The following is a 27,314-nucleotide window of genomic DNA, read 5'->3' on the forward strand; positions in this document are numbered from 1 at the left end:
TATCTTATACAGCCCAACTGTTACATTTTTGGGCTTTCCTTCTAGTAATACACATGACCTCAGACTTACCCTTTCGACCACTGTCATACCCACGCAAGAGCTCTGCTAGTTACATTATGGTGTGCTATTGACATTTCTATTCATTTCCAAAGATTTACAAATTATCATTTTACCAGTTCTGTACAGATTAACCCTCAGCTTTCCATTTTCTACCCTCATTCTATTTTCTGGTGACCTATAGCCCAATTATTAGCTCCATGAGTCTACATAATATATTTAGTTTGTAATAGTGTAATCATATAGTATTTGTCCTTTTATGCCTTGCTTGCTTCATTCAACAATAACATCTTCCAGGTTCATCCATGTTGTGATGTTTCACTTCATTTCTTCTTACCACTGTGTAATATTCCATCATGTGTACACACCACAATTTATCTACTCATCAGTTGATGGACACCTGAATTATTTCCATTTTTGGCAATCATGAATAATGCCACTATGAACATTGTGTGCAGGTGTCTAATCGTTTCACCGCTCTCAGTTATTCTGGGTTTATCCCTAATAATGGTATTGCAGGTCACATGGCAAGTCTATACTCAACTTCCTTAGGAACTGCCAAACAGTCCTCTACAGTGGCTGTACCATTCTACATTCCCACCAACAGTGAATAAGCATTCCTATTTCCCCACATCCTTTCCAACATTTACAGTTCTCTAACTTTTTAAATAGTGGTCAGTCAAATAGGTATGAAATGATATCTCACTGTACTTTTGATTTGCATTTTCTTAATCGCTAGTGATACTGATGAACATTTTTTCAGTGTTTCTTTGCCACTTGTATTTCTTCCTTTGACAATTGTCTTTTCAAGTCTTTTGCCCACTTTATAATCAGGTAGCTTGTCTTTTTATTCTTGAGTTGTATGATCTCTTTATCATGGATATTAAACTCTTATCAGATATGTGATTACAAAATATTTTATCCCATTGGGTTGGCTTCCTCTTTACCCTTTGACAAAGTCCTTTGAGGTACAAAAGTATTTAATTTTGAAGAGGTCCCATTTATTTTTTCCTTTGCTGCTCGTACTTTGGGTGTAAGGTTTAAGAAATTGCCACCTACCAAAAGATCCTAAAGATGTTTTCCCACATTTTCTTCTAGGAGTTTAATGGTTGTCATTTTTATATTTAGGTTCTTGATCCATTTTGAGTTAATTTTTGTATTAGTATGAGACAGGGGTCCTCTGTCTTTCTTTTGGATATGGATATCCCAGTACCATTTATTGAACAGATGGGAGGGCTTGGTAGCCTTGTCAAAAATCACTTGACCATATATGTGAGGTCTATTTCTGAGTTCATAGTTTGGTTTCATTGGTCAATCTGCCTGTCTTTATTCCAGTATCATGTTGTTTTTATCATTGTAGCTAAGTAATATATTTTAAAGTCAGGAAGTCAGAGTTTTCCAATTTTGTTCTTTTTTTATGATATTTTTGGCTATTTGGGGTCCCTTACCCATTCAAATAAATTTGATAATTGGCTTTTCCATTTCTGCAAAAAACACTACTGGGATTTCTATTGGGATTGTGTTGAATCTGTAAATCAGTTTGGGTAGGACTGAATCTTAATGATTAAATTTAGTCTTCCCATCCATGAACGTGGAAGACTTAATGTTATTAAGTCCTATTAGCAATGCTTTGTAGTTTTCTGAATACATGTCCTTTATTTTCCTGGTTAAGTTTATTCCTAAATATGTGATTCTTTTAGTTGCTACTATAAATGGAAATTTTGTCAGAGCTCCTCCTCAGATTGTACATTAGTAGTATATAGAAATGCTATGGAATTTTGTGTACTGATTTTGCTGAACTTGTCTATTAGTTCTAGTGGCTTTGTTGAAGGTTCTTCATGATTTTCTTAGACATAGGATCATATCAGTAAATAGTGCAAATTTTACTTCTTCCTTCCCAATTTAGGTGTCTTTTATTTATCTAACCTAATTGCTCCAGCTAGAACTTCTAACACAATATTTTATAACAGTGGTGACAGGGGGCATCCTTGTCTTGTTCCTGATTTCAGTGGGAAAGCTTTCAGTCCTTCTCTGCTGAGCACAATGCTAACTGTAGGTGGTTTTTTTTTTTTTTTAGATTTATTTATCTATCCCCCATCCTCCTGTTGTTTACACTCATCTGCTCTGTCTGCTTGTCTTCTTTTAGGAGGTACTGGGACCTGAACCCATGACCTGCCACATGGGAGGGAGGTGCCCAACTGCTTGAGCCAAATCTGCTCCATTTGTTCTGTCTCCTCATTGCGTCATCTCACTGCATCAGCTTGTCACGCCAGCCCTTCAATCAGCTCACTATCTTGCTCATCTTCTTTATGAGGCACTAGGAACTGAACCTGGGACCTCCCCTGTGGGAGGTGGGCATCCAACTGCTTGAGTCACATCCACTCCCCTGTAGGATTTTCATATATGCACTTTACCATATTGAGAAAGCTTCCTTCTATTCCCATCTTTTGGAGTGTTTTTATCAAGAAAGGGTGCTGATTTCTGTCAAATGATTTTTCTGCATCAATAGAGAGGATAATGTGATTATTCTTCAATTCATCAGTGTGCTTTATTATACTAATTGCTTTTTTTGTGTTGAACCACCCTTGAATACCTGGGATAAAACCCACTTGACTGTGGTGTTTAATTCTTTTAATGTATTTTTGGATTCTGTTTGCAAGTATTCTGTTGAGGATTTTTGCATCTATATTCATTAGAAATACTGGTCTATAATACCTAACTGCATACCTGGATGAACTAGAACAGCAAGCTGAAGGAAAGAAATAGATCAGAGCAGAAATAAATCAAGAACTAAAAAAAACTAGAATCAACAAACCAAAAGTTGGTTATTTGAGAAGATCGATAAAATCAACAAACTCTTAACTAGATGGACCTGTCTTTATGTTTTTTAATTCAGTTTAGCATTACATTTTTAATAAAGTTGGTAGACAAAAGAGGATACTAGTATAGACACAAGTTTTTAGCTCTGAAGATTAGTTTAAGTAATTCTATATCACATTTTTTTACTTTATTTATTACATTTTCACCTGTAGATAATACTTACCTCCCTTGTAAGTAAAACATGAACTCTCTTTATCTAACCTCTTTTCTCGTTATCGCATAGCAGTTTGATGTGAAAATTAACTTATTCTATTTTAAAAAATTTTTGTTGTTGTTGCTGATTCCTTTAAAGTAAAAAAAAAATTATGTTCACTCTTAAACTTCTTAGGCATTTGTTGAACGACTGGCTCCCACTTACTCTGTAACCCACTTTCATCATAGTCTATTGATTAAATAACTTGTACTTGATTGTTTTTTACATAAATAAAGAAGTTTGGTGAAATCTCATATTCATTGAAAATACTCATTTCCATTTTCTTCACTTCTGTGGATCTATTTCTATAATGCAACTTCTATGCTTATTTTTCACAGGGTCCCTGTAGAGAGAGTCTACCATTTTGACAAAGGAGTTGCTCCTTTGTGTCTGTTTTGCTCAAAACATCTATTTTGTTTACTCAGTCAGTAAATTCTTTAATGACAAATGCTGGTTTTTAAAATTTATCCCAAAATTTTAATACTTTTCAGTATAGTCTATGTATGAAGAAAATATAGGGATGACATGTTAAAGAACAAAAGAATCAGACAAACTGCAAATTCATTGCTTTTATTCATCAGAGACAAAAAGTTATCAACATTGAAATTAAAGAATGAAGCTTGGCTAAGTTTAACAGTGGTATATAAAAATGAATTAATAATGCTACAAATCTATTATAGTAGTTTCAGAATTAACGAGAACTTAGGAAAAGAGAAAACTTAAATACTTTGTTATTTGACCACTGATATCTCAAAAACCTGTAATTTTCTCTCAAGACTCTAAGAGCAAACTTCAGGGAGATCTAGGAAATAGTATAGCTCGAGTAAGATTTTAATCCGGGACTTTTATTATTTCAACTATAATAAACTACTCTATCTTTGAGATTTGCTTTTAAAAAAAGCCTATTACTCATTTATAAATTTTCATATTAAAAAAAGTCTTTTGAGAGCTTTTTCTATACAGTTAGGTTTCAAGTCAAGGAACAAAGGAAAACTTCCTCCCTCTAAGAATGATACTTCAGAATGAGAAATTTAAACAAAGCTATTATGATTAGACCTTCTCTGTGAAAGAATTTTTGTGAAATGTCACTTCATTTGACTGGGCCTACCTAAGAGTACCAAGAGACTTTACAGTAATTGTACCAAATGTCAGAAGCATGAAATTTCTGCCTCACACTTCTTATTAAAACATCGTGCCAATTTTCTTAATATGTAAGATACACATTTACTATATTTGTCTTAGGCTTATCATCTGCCTATTTGTGTAAGTCCGCTAGAGTTCTATAGCTCTGTTTATATATTTGAAATAGTATTTTACATAAAAATTCAGGCGCTAAATGAAGAGTATTGAAATATATGATGTAAAATCTGAAACTAATTATATTTAGAATTAACATTATTTTATACAACTTTTACAGATTTATTATTTCAGTATCTTGAGATTATTTTCATTAATGGCCTAAATATCTTCAAGTCATTTTGCTTTTTTGTTTCTTTAGTCTCAGAGAGTCTCAAACTGTTTCCCCTTCATTAGAGAAAGGGCCCACCACTATATTATTTAAACTGTCCGTATCAAAACTGTGCTCTTTATAATAGCAGGGAGAACTACTCAGGAATATTGCCCAAAAAGTAAAATTTTAAGCAAAGGAAAAAAAATGGCATCCTTTTCTTTGGTTAGTATTTTCATCCATCCATAACTTCTATAAGGTATTTGTTTACCTTTGTTCCTAAAAAGTTAAAAAGAATATTAAGAGATGTTTGGCATAAAATACCACAGTAATCTAATTTGTTAGGAAAGATGATGCCCACTTTTACAATAGAGTACCTTCTAGGAAAACAGATAAGTCAGATGGTTTTGACAGGTCAGGTATGCTTTAGTATTCCAACAGTCATCTTTTAGAACATTCTTAGATTATTCCATATTCAAGTGAAAGTTAGTGATCAGCCATGTATTTACAAAATGAAATGATGATTTGAAGCAGACTAGTTAGGGAATCAATAAATAGATCTGAAACCTGGCAGAAAAGTCCATACAGGCTTAGGTAACCCCAAGATGGCTGCTGGAACAACCTGTGAAAGTCCCCCATTCAGAACAAGGTTTCCTCTGGAAGCCAGGAGAAACCTTGGATATTCTCCAGGGGCCTTATCATTGGGCCCTCCAGGGGGATTGATGGGTGGGGTAATCATCAAAACAGCAACTGAAACTTTTCCCATGCCATTAGCAAAGAGGTAGAATAATAAATATTTTAAAAAGCAAGAGCAAAGGCTAAACTGCCCCTCCCTCTCTTGCCTTTTGACTCCTCCTCTCGACTTTCACCCCTCCTTCCCTGCCCCCTCCCCTGTCTTGCCTTTTGACCCCTGCTCTCGACTTTCAACCCCCCTCCCCTGCCATGAAGAACATACAAGTAGATGTGAGGGTTTACAATCTATAATAGGAAACTGTAGTCTGTAAATTGGCCCTCTTTATCACTCTTCAGCCCCTTCCACTCTACCTGGGACCCATGATATGTTATTTTCTCCCGTTTCTCTTCCATCCCTACTTCCATAAATTATTGGCCTAACTAACCTGGCTTGCTCTCGAAATTCATTTCTTGTAGCTTAGCCAAGAACCTAGAGGAAATCTTGCTACAGACTGACAATGCTTTCATAGCTCCAGGAGGTACAAACCTATTCCATAAGTATGTGAACCACAAGGTGACATATAGATTAATATTTTTGCAGTTAAAGATTAGTACAATGCAAATAATTAAAAAGTGCAGATTACCAGCTACCGATTTGCATTTTTTGCTACATTGAATTGAATGGAACCAAAATAACTAAATTAAATTGAATATATGGTTAGCAACTATGGATCTCAAATGTAAAATTAAAGTAAATAAAAGTCTTTTATGATATACATAGCTTATATGGTATCTTTTAAAACTTCTATTTGCATAGACTCCACATCCACAACTAAAAAATAAAAATATTATAGATCTGCAATAAAATGGAGCTGACTGATATTTTGCTCTAAAGAGGGACTCTGGCTGGGAATTAAAAATTTTCCATCTCTAGTATTGAATGTGGCAAAATAACATGGCCTGAAGGTTAATTTGACTCTGTTAAATGGGTCTAAAAAATAAAGGAATTCCACAAATCCAAATTACACACAGTTAACTGCTTCTACCTCCCCATCAAAGTCATACCCAAAAGTATTTAACAAAAGCAGCCCAGTAAGTATGCAAGGGAATAAGCAATCATGTTTCCAGAGTCAAGAGAGCCCAGAATCTTTCCTATTTTAAAGAACAAAACAATCCTAGTATGCAGTGTTTCCTTATTTTCAAAACAGTATTCTGGAATTATTTAGGTAGCACTGAAACCAATATGTTTTTTACTCTCTTGTCTTTCCACTAGCATGTCTTAATGAGAACATGACAAAAGCAGGAAATATTTTGGAGAGACTGAATGGAATACCAAAACCCAACCAAGAAGCCTATTATGACATTGTTGCAACAAATGCCCATTATCTCTACATTCTATTTCTTATTTCTAGATTTATGGAACCCCAAAAGCTATACTTGTATTGGGTTTGTGTCCTCCTTGGCTTATTTATATCACCTCTGTTATTTCAGTGTACAATATTATGCACATAAAGATCTTCATGAGAACAGTTTTAAGTAAATTTTGTTCTTCAGCTGTAAATGGTGAAGCTGCAGCACTAAAAGTAAACACAGAGTACAAATGTCTGTGCTCTCAACCCCCAGTGTGAGCAGACTAGAGAGGGATGGGAAACCTACTTCCTGCTTACCTCTGGTGTGCTGAGAGCATGTTCTCCGGCTAAAAGCAGCATGCTCAGGCCTCCCATCTGAGTAGGATCTACATAAATAAAAAATAATCAACTTGAAAGCATGAAATATATATAACATACACATTCAAAAAAGAATACAGAGACTGACAATTAGAAGTTCAACAGAACCACAAGTAACATTTTATGGAAAACTTTCAAACCTCTTCAAGTAGCAACAGCCTAACATATATGTGCTTAGTGTTCATACTTTTGTGTGCCTTTTTAAATATCCCTATTATCCCACCATTCTAATATTTTCTTCTCTATCACAGCTGTTTATAATATGAATTACATCCTAATGTGTTGCTTCTTTCCTTGCTGAATGGGGAGATTAGAAGGGATTTTTTTAAACAAGTGAGTGCTTATGCCTGTATTCCAAGAAGTCTGAGATGTTATTCTCAAATAGTTATTTCTGCTATGTGAAATCAGGGCTGGTAAAAAGAACCAGGCTAACAGTTTCCAAATGAGTCTCTAAAATCTAGAGGGCTTTGTTCAAATAATTTTTCTCTATAACACTCAAAAGTAAACTGAAATTGACTATGAGGCATTTTTTGACATATTATATCTTAGGGCTATGGCAGGTTCTTGTTTACTGTTCCTTAAAGGTTTGAAATGATTTCGTTTTATGTTCTCCAAAGTGTTTTGCTTTCTTTCTCTCAATAACAGACAGAAAAGAAAGACAACATAAAAACAGCAAAGAGATGACCCAGGGTTATATCTAAACAAGGCATTACAGATAATAAGACATCTATATTTTTTGGAGTTGTCTTAAATAAATTAAATTTCAGAAATACAATGAAATAAAATATGTGAAAATGTCTTTAATGTAGTGCCTTAACCTGATGCCTACAGGTCCTCAAAGAACACTATTTAATTTTAGGAATCACTCTACAGTTGAAAATGCAGATTTGTCCTAAGGTTGCACAAAGGCAATTCATTGTTTCTTTTTTATTTTTTTGGCTAAGAGTATGACCTTAAATATGTCTTTGTTACATGACCTGTCTTGAGAACTCATGAAGCAGCTCCAATCACATCTTATATTCAGTCAAGTTAAAAATAAGTTGGAGAAAAATCTTAAGTATTTAAAAAAAGGAGGAGGAAGAGGTTATTAGAGGGAAAGCATGTTGCCAAATGGTCAGGTGGTCAAGAAAAAGCTCAGTGTTGGAAGGGGGTCATATAGGAAGACATACACAAAACACAGGTACTGGCATTGGTTGATTTGATAAAGTTCTTTTTCATTTGTTTAAGATTCCATCCTTAGTTAAGTGTTAAGTCATTACTCTAAGAGCTGCCTTGGCTATTAACATAGATACTTACAACTATTTAAAACAATAAAAATCAGGATGGGAAAATGAATTTAGTAGAAAGTAAATGTTTAATTTAGTTCTTTGACAGTTAAATACTTTTGAGTCTGTTACCCTAAAGATCAGGAGGATTGGATGCTTGCTTTCTAATAAAGACAAAAATGTGTTTGCTCAAATTGCAGAGTAAAATAGGAACATGTTTACATCATAACTTATTTGTTATATATAGTGTGTGACTTTGTAAGAGACATAGACCAGGAAATTACCAACATCCTTTGTATTAATTTACACATCTATAATGTTATTTAGAAATAGCAAAACTGTATTTATATAGATAGCCTACTTTTCTTTCAGACAGGGATTGTAACAAATTAAATTCTACACAGCTTTACCATTTGGAAATCATACATTTCATTTCATGTCATGTCATGTGACAAGGACCCTGAGTAAAAAAAATCATAAACAAAAGATTTCATGCTTAGGAAAAACTTAAACTGAATATACCCTAGATTCAAACAGCTAAAGCCCATGTTTAAAGGCAAATTACTTAATTCGTTTCCATCTTGTTGAAAAGGGATGTAAGTGAAAATATCAGACTGATGTTTTCAACTATTACCAGTTTAACAAGGAGTCTGATTACCTACTGAGACTCAGGTTATTATATAATTATATAAAGGCAAGTTAGGGTTTTCCTTTATTCCTGTTATTTTGTTTTAAAGTATACTGTTTTAAAAAGCAAACTTGTAAATATGTTGGCTGAAATCAAGGTCGGTCCCACTTTCAATTTTTAGGTAAAAGGCTGATTATAACACTGTAAGAATCAATAGATATAAATGTATCTTTTATAGCATTCTGCCTTTCACCTACAGTTAATATTTGGTCCATAAAGAGTAGCTGTAGGGAAGCGGACATGGCCCAATGGATAGGGTGTCCACCTACCACATGGGAGGTCCGCAGTTCAAATCCTGGGCCTCCTTGACCTGTGTGGAGCTGGCCCATGTGCAGTGCTGAGGCGCACAAGGAGTGCCGTGCCAAGGAGTGCGCCCCGAAAGGAGAGCCACCCAGCATGTAAGTGCAGCCTGCCCAGGAATGGCGCCGCACACGTGGAGAGCTGACACAACAAGATGACGCAACAAAAAGAAACACAGATTCCCAGTGCCACTGATAAGAATAGTAGTGATCACAGAAGAACACACAGGGAATGGATGCAGAGAGCAGACAACTGGGGCGGGGGGAGGAGGGAAGTGGAAAGAAACAAATAAAAAACAAATAAATCTTTAAAGAAAAAAAAAAGAGTAGCTGTATGCAAAAACACCAACATAGATTGATCTAAATTTAAAATTAGAAGAAAAAGCAATGACTGTCAAGTGATGATCAAAGGAATTCAATTAGAAGCCAAACATCCATGTACCCTTTTTTTGTCTTGATAATAAACTGTGTAATGAAATATTCCAACTGATACAATAAGAGGAAGTTCAGAGAACTGACCAAGATTACTTAGCAGCAAGTAAGTTGAAAAAAAATTGTAGAAAGTGATAGCTAAACTAAGGGAACAGATTGCTATGGTTTAATTCTTCAGGGTTTATGCAGGAGCATCACTTTGAGAGCTCACCTAGAATTATACTACAGACAGCTACACCACAATCATCAGAAGACTTTTTTAAGTTTTTTATTTTATTTTTTAAAAATTTCTCTCCCCTCCCCCCCACCCTCCATTGTCCACTCTGTGTCCATCCACTGTGTGTTCTTCTGTGTCTGCTTGTATTCTTGTCAGCGACACTGGGAATCTGTGTCTCTTTTTGTTGTGTCATCTTGCTGCGTCAGATCTCCGTGTGTATGGTGCCACTCCTGGGCAGGCTGCACTTCCTTCGTGCAGGGCGGCTCTCCTTGTGGGGGTGCACTCCTTGCGTGTGGGGCTCCTCTACGCAGGGGACACCCCTGTGTGGCACAGCACTCCTTGTGTGCCTTAGCACTGCATGTGGGCCAGCTCACCACACAGGTTAGGAGGCTCTGGGTTTGAACCCTGGACCTCCCATGTGGTAGGTGGATGCTCTATCAGTTGAGCCAAATTCGCTTCCCCATCTGAAGACTTTGTTTCACCAGAACACTGCCATTATGCTAATACCATTTCTTAGAACTTATATAGGATTCCACCACATACTTTTGCTAAACTATGCATCATGCACTGAACTACTGTTTACTGGCTAGAACAAATTATCTTTTATCAAAATGATGCTCAACTTATGTTTCTAAGCTTATCGTATTGTATACATATGGTCTGGTACTCTAATTTTGTAGAATATTTATACGTAATAAAACAGAAACCCTTTATCTTAACATCAACTTCAGTGTTTCCACCCAGCCCTACCTCTATTTAAGTTCACCCTCTTTTGAGTATTGCATTACAACAGCCAGGAACTATAAAGCCATTTGCAGGGTGAACACATACTTTTTTCTTGGTAGTAAATGCTCTGGCATTCCTTACTATCCAAAGAGTATTAAAGATTCCATTACAAATGGGACCATCTGGAATTTCAGATTGGCCTGGCAAAGTACAGGAATGGGAGTGGGAGGAAGCAGCAGGATGGGTGTGAGGAGAAGTGGAATTCCCTTAAAACACAGCTGTTGAATGTATCTCAGATTTTTGATGGGAGTTGTTCATACTTCTGCCTCAATGTTTCAGATACTCAAGATGATCCACAAAATTGTGGCTTTTTAAACACCCATGGTAACTTAGGTGCTTACTGAGAGAGCTTAATAAATGTGCATGTGTAAACAATTTTGTTAGATTATAAAATTCCCTGGTCCTGACAGTCTATAGAATGACTCCACAGTATTATCCACTTTTTCATATTGTCAATGTCAGGAATTCATATATATTTATAATGATCCTATCAGTTGATCTATACCTCTTTTAATTATATATATATTCTATGCATACTATGTGCCAAAACTCTAAGATATGGTATCTGTCACTGTCATATTGGTCATAAATTTTGTTCCTCTCTCTCTCTCTTTCTGTACAATGTATTGGAAAATACTGACTAAATATATTGCTCTGTCCTTAAAGAAGAGATAAAAGTGTCACAACTCACCAGCCATTCCAAAGTTAAGCTGAGGCATTTCTTCAGTCTTTGCTTTCTTGGGGCTTGGCAAGTCTCTTGAAGAGTCAGATGGGAAGGCCCATAGTTTCTTTCGTGGATTGACAGTGGGTGTTGGGGATTTCACAGGCTTGTTTGTTGCAGGACACCATTTATAGCCAGGATTTGCTTTCATAAATGCATCTTTATACTATAAATTAAGAAAAGATAACAGATTTTAATTAATACATAGATTGAAAAGTTCTAATACCCTCATCCAACACTAAAAGTGTCTTCTGCAGCTTTCCTCATAGAAGAATGGCAATCTCAGCACAGGGCTCTGGAGTCAGGACATGTTGTTCTCTATTAGAGAATCCACTTGTGGGATCAACGTACACATGTGGGAGGTTTTCTTTCTTTTAACCCTCGATTATTTTAATTATCCAGAAAGCTGTGTGACCTTGGTGGGGATAGGGAGTTGTCTTGTAATGTAAAGAGCAAGGCCTTTGAAGACAGAAAAACCAAGGTTTAAACCCCAGCACTTCCACATAGGGTTATAGTGACCAAGGATACAGATCAAAACCTCTCTGGGCCTCAGCTTCCATAACCTGAAAATAATACCACCAATGCTATAGGGTTATTGTAAACACTGAAGATGGCATCTATTTAAAGTAGGCTTCAAATAAACCTTACTCTCCCTTCTTTACTTTGTGTAGGGCTAAGGCAAGCCAAAACCAGGGCTAGTAATCAGATTCTGCCCACTGGTTAATTTAATAAAGTATGGTTAAAAAAAAAAAAAACAAAAAAACTATCTATTTGATGTACTAGTAAGATAAATGCAGGTGAACTTAACATAGCAATGTGCTCAGTTATGGGATAAAGAAGCAAAGATCGAGTATGGGAGAAGGAGAACAAAGTAGGCCAATATGGCACATAACTTTTTCAGTTAAATATATAGATTTACATAGGAAAGAACACTGGATGCAGAGTCTGATGCCTTTGGTTCAAAACACAACTACTCTTTTAGTTAGCTAAGGCCATTAAAACCTCTCTCAGCCTCAAATCTGTCTATAATGTGTAACAGGATGCACCAACACCCAGAGTTTCATAATGAGCAGACATGACGGATCACATATACAAATGTGCTCCGGGAGCTATGAGCTGTGATGACACAAGTAATTTACCACATACTTCCTCCTTATTTTCAGGTTTCAATCTTCACTTGACAATTTAACTTCCTTTCTCCTATTACCTTTTCTTCTCAAGTCTGCTACCTCTTTTCTCTTTTGTATCAACAACATTAAATATATTTATTACTATTCACTATGTATTATCAAAAGTTACCGGATAAAAATTTATTTCCATGTATTTTTCAACTCTTATATGTTATTACTGCTGGGTACTAATTAAATTAGTAGGATTATTTCAATCCCATAGCTTGTTTTTTAAAACGGTCATTCCATGTGTGAAATTAATTTAGTTTAAGTTCCAAATGGCTTTTTAAAAAAATCAGCAGGAAAAAAAAAAGGTTCCTTTATCCTTGGTGTAAATAAAGTATATATAATCCAACTAATAGGCTTTTTGCCATTTCACTTTAAATCATATAGATAAAAACTTAATGTAAATAATATAATGTAACAGTAACAAAGATGCAGAATTATCCCAAAGTTATCTTAAAAAATATTTTTTTCAGAAAATTTGAGTTAAGTTATAACCTATAAATCTGCCTATTGATACATGTGTGCATGCAGAAGCAAGGTAAACACAAAAATCCTAAGATAGAGTCCCACTTTACTTACAAAATAATTAAAATGTGATGCAAGGCCAGAATCAAACCAGAATTTACTATGCAGAGTAGAATGTACTAGGAGGTATCAAATGTGATATGAGATAGCATACTTCAATGCATTCATGTGCTCGGGGGATTTACATATTAAGGAGAGGTAGACAAATAGCTGTGCTCGCTGTCTGGAAGTGGAAAGTGACAAATGGTAGGATGAAGTGAAAATGGAAGTAGCAGACACATGCATCATTACTGTGTTCCAGTAAAAGGCACATGAGCTGGGTTTGTCAGATGAACAATCATCTGGATAAAGGTCACCACTCCATAAAGTGACAAAAGACTTTCAAACAAATTGATTAACATATTTGCCATGACAAGTGAAATTATCTCTTACTCCATTTTTTTTGGCAATTTAAAATTTGTAAGAAAGTCATAGTTTAGATGCTAGATAGATGTCACTAGCACTCAGATTTCTCCTGTTTGTCAGGTGCCCCTTCTACCCCCTGCCAGGTTGAGCCACTGGATAAGCTCTTTCACAGTAAGATGTCACATCATTTGCTAAGAGTCATTTAATAATTTACTTTGGTGAAAATCAGTGTAGTGGAAATGATCCTTAAGAATAAATTATTGCCAATATCAACTATTTTTAAAAGACTGATGATACCACTAGAGGCCAGCTTAAATAACATCTGATAGAGTGTGCTGAAGATAACATAAAGCAGAGAACACCACTGTATCACACCCAGTTCTCTTGCACATATTCCATGCCATCCCTACATTGCTTACTTTGTGAGCATCTATGATTTGATAGGCACTGGTTGGACACTGGGTGGGGGTAGAAAAGAACACGATTTAGACAGAGTCCCTGCTTTCATATTGCTTACAATCCACAATTAGTCACACGAACATGTTATTCCTTTCATGTATAGTCCATAAGCCTCTCCTGGCTCAGGCATGAAAAATGGGTTTGCAAATGGTCTGCAAGAGAGGCAGCTAATAAAAAGGTTGAAGAACAAAGGACAAAAGGAAGGCCTGGTGCATGTGGGGTTACCTAGAAAATCACAACTGAGAATTCACTGTGATGAGTCAACACTCGGTAACTGTATCATAATATCAAACATTGCAGACTCTTGACCATGATTCTAAGTGTTTAACACGAGACAACATTCATTAATTCAATCACCTTCTCTGTGTATAAGGGCTAAGAATGTGGGAGACTGAAAAAAGAATAACATTCAGTTCTTGTCCTTAAGAATGTGCTTAGATGGAGACACCAGAAACAGAGACAAAAAACACACAGAGAGTACATGGGCACCTCATCAATAATTACTCTGATTCAGTTACAAGAAACAATAGAAAGGCATAATTATTTGCAGTGATGAAGTTATTAGAGAAAGGTTTACAGAGGAGGTTGGATAGGAAGAAAATACAAGAAGACATTTTATATAGTCTGAGGCATATGGATAAGTGAAACTATTAGTATTCACCTCAAAGATGTGGGCAACATCATCACAAGATTGGAAGGGCCAAAGAGCTAGGCCCCAACATGCAGATTCAAGGTGGAGGCCCCAAGGTTTCGATGATAGTCTCTCTCTCATAGGTAACTAAGCTCTTGATAAAATACTGAATTTCAAAAATTTTCCATTAAAATAAAAATTCACCTTCTCATGGCTTCCAATCTCCTTTTGCAAATTTTCTCGATGATTAGATAATAGAAGTAAAACCTATCCGTTACAGAAACAGTCCCTTGCTGCATTCAGCTCACAATAGGTTGGCTCAAAGGGATGGCAACGCAGAAGAAAAGGTAGAAACCCAAGAGGGGAGACAAACCTGGGATCAGGGGACTCACAGCTTCTGGAACTAGAGCCTCAACCCTAGTTTTCCCATCACATTTATTGGGAAACTACCAAGCAGCTATTTTGGTATCTGAACTGCAACATCATTTACAATAACAGGAACAACTGCACCATCTAACGACTGTTACATTTTGTAACATTTACAATAAGAAACAGGTAAACCAGTTTCCCACAACAGTCCCTGAAGTTACAATGTGCTCGGTAAATGTTAGCTCCCTTCTCTCAACCCCTGCCACCACATTAGCAACAATAATAAACTGCTGTTATTCTGTAAGAGCTTTAAATACATACCCTTAGTCGCAGTATTTTGCCTACTTCATACTTGACCAATGGCATTATTATATAAGAACAGACAATCCTCTATTATGTTAATCTTATTTAAGATGAGTCTTTCCATTAAATACTTTCCCAAGATCATTTACAAAAATAAAAATTTGATCTAAAAAAGCACCCTAATATTAATAGAATGATACATAATCTTGCTACATGTTCAACTGTTTTGGGGGGAGGAAGAAAGTTTGGGGACGAGGAGAAAAGTACTATCTGCAAGTCCAAAATATTTCTAGCTATTATTACAGTCTAGATCTTTTTAGCAGAGTAGAAGAGAACTCTAAGGCAACCTTAGTGAAACCCAATAATAATGGACCTATACAAATGGATCTATACAAATAAAGTCAGCTGACTCTGTTGCAAATATGTGAAATAACAAATTGAAATATAATCTACCAGAACTGTGGAGGAGGGATATTATTTTCACAGGAAATTATCTGATTTTCACAAAGAGATATAAGACATATACTTTACAACCAGTATGTCCCTAAGGAGGCTAAGTAAACCCCTAGCACAATAAATTCTGACATAGCTGTACCTCTACCCATCGACAGAAGTCACATTATACAAGAGGACGATATTTGAGAAATGGCACTAGTCTATACTTCCTTAGTTCTAGGAACTTCCCTTAATAATAATTTAAATTACCTTTTAGATAAGAAGGCTCAAAGGCATGATCTGCCCAGATTCATTCTTGCTAGATGTTTTAATAAGAAGAAAATTATTTAGACTGTTTTATGTGATGAAACAGTAATTAAGTTTATTGTTTAACAGAACAAAAATACCTTAAGTATATATAATAAACTGCAAAACATTCCTGATAAATGCTTTTTACAGAGCCACTCCAATAGAAAAAGCACACCAGATTAAGCAGCTTGAGTAAACAATGAGAGAACTGGTCAGCTGTTCTATTGTGAAAAATAAAAAATAAAAAAAATTGAATGCAAGGAAATGTGTAACAAATATGGCTACTCAGTTTGACTGTAAAGGCTGAAGATTATTGAGGCAACAGTAGTTTGTCACTTTCATATACAAAATATAAAAAGAAAAATAATTTTTCATTCCTTAATTTGAGCAAATAAGAGAAAAGTCAGTTTAATCAATTTGAACTAATAAAAAATCTAAAATTTCAGAATTTCCATAAAAATTTAATTTAGTTACATTTTTAAAAGTAGATAGGGATCTGGATGAGAAAACATTACATAGTAAAGGCTCTTTCTGAATATGTATTAATAAATAAGAAAGACGTATAATTCATGAGTTAACTAATTTGAATTGTACAATGTTTAAGATTTCTTTAAAAAATATATAGGCACTTATGTTTTAAAATTTCCTTAAATTATTTTAAGCTTTCTATTTACAAAATAGTTTACAGCATATGCACATTTTACAAATGGCACAAAGATTAACTTTTACACGCATCCTTTTGAATGATGACAAATTCCAAAGTAATCAGGATATACTGTAGTAACATCTTATCTGTTCTTTAAGTACCGAGTCTCTCAGTCAATCTAAAAATAGTATCTGAAACCAAATATCAAAACTAGTTTTGAGAGACAATCACAGACTCAGTTTAAATTCTTGATTTGTCACTCATTAGCTATGGGATCTTCATAAAGTCTATATAATTTTTTTGATTTGAATACTTAATTGCTAGTATTTTACTAACTAGCAAATTGGCTGATATTTCTCTTATCAAGCAATATCTATTTTATTAGGGGATAGTAATCACATTGGATAGTATCTGCAAAGTTGCATAAAGTATATATATTTAATTCTGTTGACTCTGTTTCAAAGACTAAATTTCCATTTTAGTAACCCTTCGCTGTGTTAAGTTTCTATTAATAATAGCAAATGATCACAGAGAATTATCAAATAGAAACAAACTCAAAAGTCTCATCAAGAATAATGAAAGAACATGTGTTTTATACATTGCATAATGCTTGTATGTGCATTTCTTCATTTGCATGCTAACTGGGCACTGTGTGGGCAAGGTTTGATTGTGGTTTCACGAATGTAGAAACTCAGAAAGGTCTGAGAAGGGAGAAGTCTGAGTATGAGAATTCAAGCTCTACTACTACTAACTTTGCCTGCTTCCGTAAGTCATGTAACTTTTCTGGGCCACAGTATCCTTATCTTTAGTGTCTGGAAAATAGTATCTACCTTGTGGGATTATTCTGAGGATTAAATGAGTTAAATGTTTATGAAAGCAACCTAGATACTAAAAAGCAAAAGTCAACCATTTTCAAAACAAACATCTGAATACTTAAGGTTAAGTCTTGTTATCTGGAAGACAGGAATGGAGGAGGTCTCAGAAACAAGAAATATTGTGGAACACAGACCCCATATCTAAGGCTTTACAACCTACATTCCCAAGAGCAGGGAGTTAACCAGATAACCCCATATAAAATAAGTCATCTGATTAGAGACAGCCAATAGTGGCTGACAGTGAGAAATGCCAACTGACAGCTGAGGGAGGATCCAAAAGAATTAACAGATGGAACTGGACTCAGATGGAATCTCTTTTCACAAGACTTTCATGCTACTTTACTGGAATTGTAGTTGGTATTGGGGTTTAAGATATATTTAGGGGATTTGAATCTCTGGACTGACAATATGATAGCTAGGCCCTGAGCCTCAACAGACTTCAGCTCCTACCCTCTGATTTATTGGACTTACTCCACTCAGCTAACATGGAGTTGAAGAAGGTCAACCACCACACCATGGAGCCTAGAGTGCCTACAACTGAAAGCAGGAGGATTGCATCCAGTATCCATGTGGAATCTAAGCCCCCACTTGACATAGATGTGCAATGGACACAACCAATCCAATGTCCACAGAGAAAATGTGGCATTGGTGTGGGAAGGGTGGCCATGGTGGCTGCTGGGTGCAGGGAATGGGAGGAAGAGATGAGATGGGGAGGCGTTTTCGGGACTTGGAGTTGTCCTGGGTGGTGCTTCATGGACAACTACGGGACACTGTAGATCCCCCCAGGGCCCACCAGATGGAACGTGGGAGAGTGTGAGCTATGATGTGGACCATTAACTATGGGGTGCAGCGATGCCCAGAGATGTACTTACCAGGTGCAATGGATGTGTCATGATGACGGGAGAGAGTGTTGCTGTGGGAGGAGTGGGGGGTGGGGGCAGTGGGGTTGAATGGGACCTCATATTTTTTGAATGTAATATTTTTTCAAAAAATGAATTAAAAAAAAAATAAAAGGAAAAAAAAACCAAAAGAATTAATGATGGAAAATCAAAGCAAAGAAATGCAAAAGAACAAGAAGATTGAGAAACATTTTTATGTACAGTCAAAAATTCAAACATCTCAATTGTTTACAAAGACTCCACCAAATTACAGATTCTAAAATTCTTGCTTGGAAATAATGGCTCAGGGTTTTCAAAAGAATTGTTCAAATGTTTTGATTTTAAGAAAGTAAGGAAGTATATCAACAAATTTTTAAATGAAATTTCTCATAAATATATAAAACTAAAAAGGTTCAAATGAACAGCAAAGTTTCATCGAACTGGAAATCACTTACATGTAATATCTATTTCTCAAGGATATTGGATAAATGAGGAGTCACTCTGGTTTAACTGTCTGCAAAGTGCTTTCAAGAATACAAATTCTGTGAAGCAATGCATGTTAACAGTTCACATAATTTTCCAGAGTTACCATATATGAGAAAATGAGATTCTTTTGGAAGAAGAATCCATTTCTGGTAAGACCAAAAGGGAAGAAAAGGACTTTAACAAAAATTATCCCAGTTACAAATAATCAAAACAGATTAATTTTGGGAAGAGGCTGTGGCTCAATCATTTGGGCTCCTATCTACCATATGGGAGGCCCTGGGTTCGCATCCCAGGGCCTCCTTGTGAAAGCAAGCTGGCACATGCCCGTGGAGAGCTGACGCAGTAAGATGACGCAACAAAAAGGAGACAAGCAGACAAAGAAGAACGTGCAGCAAATGGACAGAGAGCAGGCAGCAAGCAAGCCACAAAGGGGGGAGAGGGGAATAAATAAATGAAATCTTTCTATTAAAAAAAACAGATAAATTTTATCTTAAGAAATATAGGGCAAACACTAATCACTAAAATCTACATGGAGTTTTGACACCAACATTTATAAAGGGCTTTATGGCTTACAAAAACACCACTGAATTACATTTCTTTGCATTTGATGCCATAACTGTTTTGCTGGCATACAATGGAACCTCCAGGCTCTTCAGGTCTCACATGATTTTGCCTTATTTACCTTATTATTATAATTTTAAACAACTGGATGCTTTTTTCCTAGTTTTTAAAGTGAAATCTCCAAACTTTTTATTTATTTTTATTTTATTTTTCTCCTCTTTCCATCCCCCCTGCCTTGCCCCAGTTGTCTGTTCTCTGTGTCCATTTGCTGTGCGTTCTTCTGTGTCCGCTTCTATTTTTGTCAGTGGCACCAGGAATCTTTCTCTTTTTGTTGCATTATCTTGCTGCATCAGCTCTCTTGTGTGTGCAGTTGCCACTCCTGGGCAGGCTGAACTTTCTTTGGCTGGGTGGTTCTCCTTACAGGGCGCACTCCTTGCACATGGGGCTCCCCTTATGCGGGGGACACCCCTGCATGGCACGGCACTCCTTGCACGCATCAGCACTGCATGTGGGCCAGCTCCATACGGGTCAAGGAGGCCTGGGGTTTGAACCGTGGACCTCTCATGTGGTAGGCGGACACTCTATCCATTGAGCCAAGTCTGGTCCCTTTTACCTTATAACAGCATTTCCAGGTACTTCCCTAAACATACCTTAGGCTTTAGATAAACTTTGTGGTTTCTAAAATTTTACTCATTTTCCCGTATCTGCTCTTATCCTTGTCTAGGCATTACAAGTCCTCTCCTACCCTTTCAGGCCTAGCCAGCCTCCAACTTCTCCAGGACCCCAGGGTGGGGGCGGGGGGATGGATGCTACTGACACTCACTGTAGTCCATTTCTCAGAGCCCAGAGGAGAAGTAAAGCCAAGTAGGTACCCCTTGATTGTGCCTGGCTGAATCCTAGTCTCAGACTCTTAGATCAAACACTGTGCATGTAGAGCAGTTGGAGTATGTGTGCTGTGCTCTGGAGTAGAGCTGGGGATGCCACCAATCCAGCAGAGAAACCACAGACACCAACACAGGGGATCAGGTGGGAATGGACCACAAGCACACTTCTTCCTGTTGTTTTTTTTTTTAATATATATATGTTTATTTTTAATATATATATATAGGTCACACACAATGTTACATTAAAAAATATAGGAGGTTCCCATATGCCCCATTTCCCACATCTCCCACTTTTCCCACATCAACAACCTCTTTCATTAGTGTGGTACATCCATTGCATTTGATGAATACATTTTGGAGCACAGCTACACAGCATGGATTATAGTTTACATTATAGTTTGCACTCTCTCCCAGTCCACTCAGTGGGTTATGGCAGGATATAAAATGTCCTGCATCTGTCCCTGCAATATCATTGAGGACAACTCCAAGTCCCGAAAATGCCCCCACATCACACCTTTTTCCCTCTCCCTGCCTTCAGCAACTCCCATGGCCACTGTCTCTCCATTAATGATATTTCTTCCATAGCAAGAGTCACAATAATTCTACAGTAGAGTACCAGTAAGTCCACTCTAATCCATATTTTATTCCTCCATCCTGAGGACCCTGGGATGGCAATGTTTACTCCACCTCTCAATTGAGAGACGGTTTTGATTTCCACACTGCTGGTGCATGGGACTCTTGTGCCCACAGCTGTAGACTCTCTTGGTTCCTTGGTGTGGTGGTTGTCCACCCTCACCTGTCAACTGGCCCCGGTAAGTCCAACAAACTGGAGAGTAGGTGCTGCAACACTGCTGAGGCTCAGGGCCTAGCTGGCACATGGACACCCAGAGATTCAAGTCTCTTGGACATACACCAACTCCTGTGCCACCAAACTCAGTACCAACCAAAATTCAATAAAAGGGACAGAAGAGGCATATATAGAGAAGTCCCATCTGAGTCAAACTCCCTCACATTCAGGAGCACAAATTCCAGTGTAGGGCCCACCAGCAAGGCACTAAACTCCAGAGCCATATGCCATGACCATAGGACCCGGGTGTCCCCGTGCCCTCAGGAGCACATTACCTGGGATAGTGTCTGTCTCTGAGATCCTGCTCAGATGTGCTTAAGTGTGACCCCTCTGATGAACTCCCAACACATTTTGAAGTCTCTTAGCCATATAAACTCATTTGTTTTTATCATTTCCCCCTTTTATTCAAGTCTTTTTCTAGCCGCATCATCAGCCAGACAAGCACACTCCTTTGTGGCAGGGGAATAGAGCTTGGATTCTAGAGTCAGACAGACTTAAGTACAAACACCAGATCTGCTACATCCTAGTTTTGGGAATCTGGACAAGTCAGTTTAGCACTCTGACCTATAGTCTCCTTGTCTGTAAAGTGAGTTAATACCAATACCCACCTCATAGGGCCTTTTGAGCATTTCCATTCTGTGAGACAGGACAGGTAAAGCATTTAGCATGTGGCATTCAATAAATGGAACTTACAAAATGTTTAAAAAACAAAACAACTAACTACTTTAGAAACTCTTTCCTGGGATACCTCCATACCAGCACAAGAAGATTTTACCTGTAAGATCCATGACATTTTAATGTTACTATTCTTTCCATACCCAACTTTAGTTATCTCTCAGTCAAGTGGGTAGCACGATGATACGTTAAAGAGCACGAGTCAAACAGGCAAGAGAATTCCAGCTCCACCACTCACTAAATGCATAACTGGTCAAAATACTAACTTCTTAAAACCTCAGAGGCCTGGAAAATGGGGATAAGTGATTTTATTACATTTGTGTTTATTTAAGACACCAAGCACAGAACAAATCAATCAATGTTTTCTGCCTCATGCTGCTGACCCTCAGAAAAGCCTGTATTATAAAGGTCATTCAAAACTGTCAGCTTTACAGATCCTCCCTTTCCTCTTTGTACTGACTCTGTCCTAGTTGAAGGTCAAGATGCGTGATCCTCTGGATGACCGTCAATTAATTATGATCATTAGTTTAAGTGACAAAGTGGAAGGTTCCAGCAATATCCTAGGGAGAAATGCTGAGACTTGTATTCCTATATTTATAAAAGGACATAAAGATGTTAAAAGAAGCTTGCTTCTGTGCTTAACAGGCAGCACACATTCAAAATAGAACCTATGAACATCACTATGTTGTACCATCAACGCACACTGCCAATTTAATAATTTCTATCCTTAAATTAATATTTTTAAATTACTTATACCTAATTATTGCTCTAATGAGATTCAAATTTCATCAGGGAAAAAGACGAAACCCTCATTCAAGCTTTTTTGTTCCTCAAAAAAATACAAATCAGTACTGGGCAACAATTCAAGAAAATGAAAACAAACCCTAGAATAGAATGGGTATTTCATCTCTCCATTTGTACAACTATAAAATAATCAGGAGCAAAGGTCAGAGGAAATTTCAGGAACTGACAAGTAGCAAAGAAAAAAAATACTTATAAAAATAATTACTCTCAATCTTCACACATACCTCCTGTTTTTAAAATATGCTTCATTCTTTATCCTTATATAAAAACATAAATATTTTCCACTTAACTGATAATGGCAGGATAGACACTGGTGCATATGTAAGCATTCACATTCACAAGCACACTATGCTGAGAGAACATGGCCTGTGCCTAATAAAGAACATTCTAAATGTGGGATTTAAACATTTAAAAGTTGTACATCTAAAACAGTTTTAAAAATGACTGTCTAGGAATGCCTTGAGGAAAGGAGACCATATTTATGGCTGGCACTGTGTCACTAACACTCACCACAAAACCTGGTACATTGAAGCCACCTAAGTATTTCTTCACTGAGCTGACATCCCCATTAAGGCTGCAATATCATCACACAAACCACCAGCCCAAGTATCTGCAGATTAATGTATTTAGAATCATCTAGTAAATAAAAAGAAACAAGTATCACAACTAACAACCAACTATATAAAAATTTTGAAAGCAGCTGAATATTCTACAACTTGCACTAGAAATGAGGCAACATATCATAAGAGTAACTAAACAAGGCCAGTTTTGAAGTGAAATATCCAGTTATGATCTCCACTTTTAGCAGACTGCAGGGGACCACCTAACAGATTTCATTAAAGCACCACACAATGGCAAAAATTGTGAACCTAATTAAGCAATTAGTAAGGGTTTTCCTATATGAAAATATTACTTACTCCTCTTAAAAGCAGCCACCCACTGGTATATTAATTAACAATATTTAAGAAAAGGCAAGCAGTATGCTTGGGACAGGCTGCATGCTATCCAAAAATAACAATCCAAAAACAAACTCAAGTGTTTAATTACAGGTAGTTAATGTAGTTCCCTATTAAGTTTAGATAATTGTTTATTTTACTATATAAGCATGACTATTAAAAGATATAAGGCTATTTAATGGGAAAGTTCTACTGTTAATTATTTCTATGCTAGTAGTAATCTACTGAAACATTTAAAATTATGTAGGTTACTGAAAATTATTTTAAATCTTCCAGATGCCTTAGCATCTAGTTAAATCCTTTCTGTCTTTAACAATAGTCAACTCCTGAATAGATGACTGTGATGGTTAGGTATTGTGTCAACTCGGCCAGGTAATTGTATGCCCAATTGTTTGGTCAAGCAAGCACTGGGCTAACTGTAATACAAGGGCATTTATGGACTTTAGTCACCATTGACTTTACTGCAGTGGTAAATCATAGATACTGGTTATAATTACATCAATCAGGGATATTGCCATCAGCAAAACGAGTGGCACTTAACCCCATCAGTTGAATGCCTTAAAAGGGGAAGTGATTCCAGCATTGGGAGATAATTTCCCAGCTCATCTTTAGACAGCCAGCATCGCCCAGAACTCATCAAGAATCTTCACTGGACTTTCACTGCAGCCCCTGGTTGCAGCCTGCCTGCAAAACCTGGACTTGTGCATCTTCACGGCTGCGTGAGAGATTCTTATAGAATGGTGTACTACAGACAGGTATCTCTTGTTGATTCTGTTGCCCTAGAGAACCCTGACTAATACAATGACCATTAATTATATAACTATGATAATAATTTACTCTGAACTCAAATTTCCCTTAATATTTAATAAATTTTTGTTTCATGTTAGCTTGTTACACAACTCAATAAAACAACAGCAACTGAAAGCATTATTTTTCTGCATACTGACATGTCTATTTAAAATGTGTCAATTGAAACTCAGTATTTTGTCCCCTGCAGGTTCATTTTTTTTTTCACAGAAATTAGCCAAATGTTTGGGTAGCAGGAGTTTTCATGAATTAAGAGAGACTTTTCATAAATTGTAATACTGGAGAAATAATGTTAGAACTATTTTCTTCAAGTTTAAACACAATGATATTCCTTTTTCTTTTCCCTTACTTGGGGATAAATCCATTATATAATACACTCACTTAAATGTACAATAATCTCACATTAATTCCAGATTAATTTAGAAACAAAACCAGTATACACCGTTGGAAGAAATTTAATAACTCCTTTGTTTTGAATTGATTAATGTCCCATTTTCCTGATTATACTCCCTGCATGGAATGTGTCTCACCAACTACTTCCTACACAGTGTTTACATGCAGGTACACAACCCAGTACATCCTGTTCCACTGCCATTCGTTCATCTATTGGTTTTAAATATTCATGCTGTACTAGCTACCAAACACAAACAAGTCAAAGCATATCTCTTGATAATTATACTTACTACAAATCAAAAATGCTAGAGCTGGAAGAGATACAAATTCTTGTCCAATTTCTTCATTCTACTAACTTAAAAAAAATTAAATAAGCTGAGAACTAGATTGACTTATACATGCTAACAAAACTATTTAGCATCCAACCCTCTTTCCCATGACACAATCAGAATAACCTAAGATCAGGTCATCTTTACCCACGGCATTCTCTGACAGCAGAAGCAGAGTTTCCAGACAAACTTTAAAAAAAGTTTCCTAGTAACTGTCTGAGGGCAACTGCAAAGGGGCAGTGATGTTAATTACTAGTCATACTAAACCAATGCAATCCCTTTTACAACACTCAGTGGTCTACTGCACAATGAGAAAAAACGTCTTGGTAATAAATCACTCTTGGCACCTCCACCAGCATTTGCAAGGTGGACTTGAAATACAGAAATAGGGACAAAGAAGGCTCTTATGTTTTCACTTAATACCTGCCTTGGAATTCACTTTTGTGTTGCCAGACATTCAGCAGGTACTCCACAGTTTTTGACCAGAGGTTACGGGATTGGTTCCTCGCAGTCACCTTAACACCTCATCAATGGAACCTACCTCCTTGGCCATGTCTGTGTATTTCTGCTTTTCCTTTGGATCGAGAACAGCCCACCAATCAGCTAGTATCTTGGTAGCACCTCGGTTATCAAGCCTGGGGTGTTCCTGACGAACAATGGAGCGATGGCGTTTGCAAAATAAGAGAAACGCATTCATTGGTCTCCGGGCTCGCTGTTCTGGTGATTCATCATCTTCGGTCTCACCAACATCTTGCTCTAGGCCATCGGCCCCAAGTAGCTGAACCTATTGCCAAATAAAACAAGAACCAGATGTTTAACACATCTTGGACAATTCTGCTTCAATAATTAGTCCTGGTTTGTATATCACATTTATCTTAGCTCCACTGAACAACTTACAAATTGGAAAATTATGTTTTTTAAACCACTAACCACAGCTATTGGTGGGTAACTAATTTATGATGTATCTTTCTGGTCAGTTTCTATAACAACCTGTGTATGTCTCTATTACAGCATATATGACACTGTCTTTTAAATTTCTAGGGTTTTTTTTCCTTAATAAAAAGTAAGCTCTTTGAGGACAAAAACTCTCTTAGTTACCTTTATAATCACAGTGCCTAGTTCCATGTCTAGTAAAACACTAGTACTTAACTCTTGAGTGAATGAATAAACCTATTCTGTGACATATGGGTCTCACTATTCATAACAATGTCCACATTAAACACACAAATATTAGTTCTGTCTCTTCTTCAGAAAAGGCTTTGGTACAATTCATAACATGAAAATGTTTAAAAAGCCAATATAGACTAGTTAATGTTTCTGCACATGCCAGGAGGAAAGCTACCTCCTGTAAAAAACAAAATACCCATTTAATGGGATTATTTGAAATAAGTATAGAGAAATCTCCAAACTTGTAAATATCATGCATTCTTCTCTAGGGATATGCTATAGTGATAGAAATAAATTCACCGAGGCTTAAACCTTCAAAATCAGTTCTGTATCTTCCCTTTCCCTTTCCCTAATCATTTCATTTAGTCAGTCTCTAAGGTCTTGAAGACTGACTGCAAAGCTTTGTTTCTGTCCACCCCATCTGTTGCCACTGCTCCAGGACTCTGTCCTATGGCCTAGTTTTCCTGCTTTTAATCTTCTCTACAATACTTCCTGCTCATGGCAGCCAGATTAAATTTCATAAAGCACATCACTGATCACAGAATCTCAGAACATTTTAGAATTGTTAAATATAAATTTAAAATGTGATTCTATGATGTTTCCTGTGAACAATACAATATGAGAAGTTTAGAATGCTTATTAAAACCATTTCCTTTTTTTTTTCACAGTTCAAATCAGAAAGGTTCAGATTAGTTATTAGTCTGTAATACACAGTAGGGCAGTATTTCTCAAATTTTACTGTCCATTAGAATCCCTGTCAAAACACAGAATGTCAGGCCCATCCCCAGAGTTTCTGCTTCTGTAGGTCTAGAGTGAGCCATGAAAATCTGTATTTCTAACAAGTTCCCAGGTGACATTGATGTTGCTGATCTAAGACCTAAGCACCATATTTTGAGATCCATGGCTATAAGGCAATAAGGTTGTTTTATACAGTGTTTATTGAGCAACTGTTATAGAGAGACACTCTGGGACAAATCACTAGCTTAATCCAATTTGGTATTATTTAGGTCT

At 36.6% G+C, this 27,314-nt stretch overlaps 1 protein-coding gene across 14 annotated transcripts in view; it reads right to left on the bottom strand.

The window, feature by feature from the left end:
• The window catches only part of BBX (BBX high mobility group box domain containing), a 282,876-nt gene that overhangs the window by 76,953 nt on the left and 178,609 nt on the right, over nucleotides 1-27,314 (bottom strand). For all 14 annotated transcript variants that reach the window (XM_004477500.5, XM_004477495.5, XM_058295903.2 and 11 more), the window contains 3 exons: nucleotides 25,678-25,920; nucleotides 11,355-11,550; nucleotides 6,917-6,984 (listed from right to left, as the gene is read on the bottom strand). In XM_004477500.5, coding sequence (XP_004477557.1) covers nucleotides 6,917-6,984; nucleotides 11,355-11,550; nucleotides 25,678-25,920 — 507 coding nt within the window. The remainder of the gene's footprint in view (nucleotides 1-6,916; nucleotides 6,985-11,354; nucleotides 11,551-25,677; nucleotides 25,921-27,314) is intronic.

This window comes from Dasypus novemcinctus, chromosome 4 (genome assembly GCF_030445035.2).
Source record: "Dasypus novemcinctus isolate mDasNov1 chromosome 4, mDasNov1.1.hap2, whole genome shotgun sequence".
NCBI classification, from domain to species: Eukaryota; Metazoa; Chordata; class Mammalia; order Cingulata; family Dasypodidae; genus Dasypus; species Dasypus novemcinctus.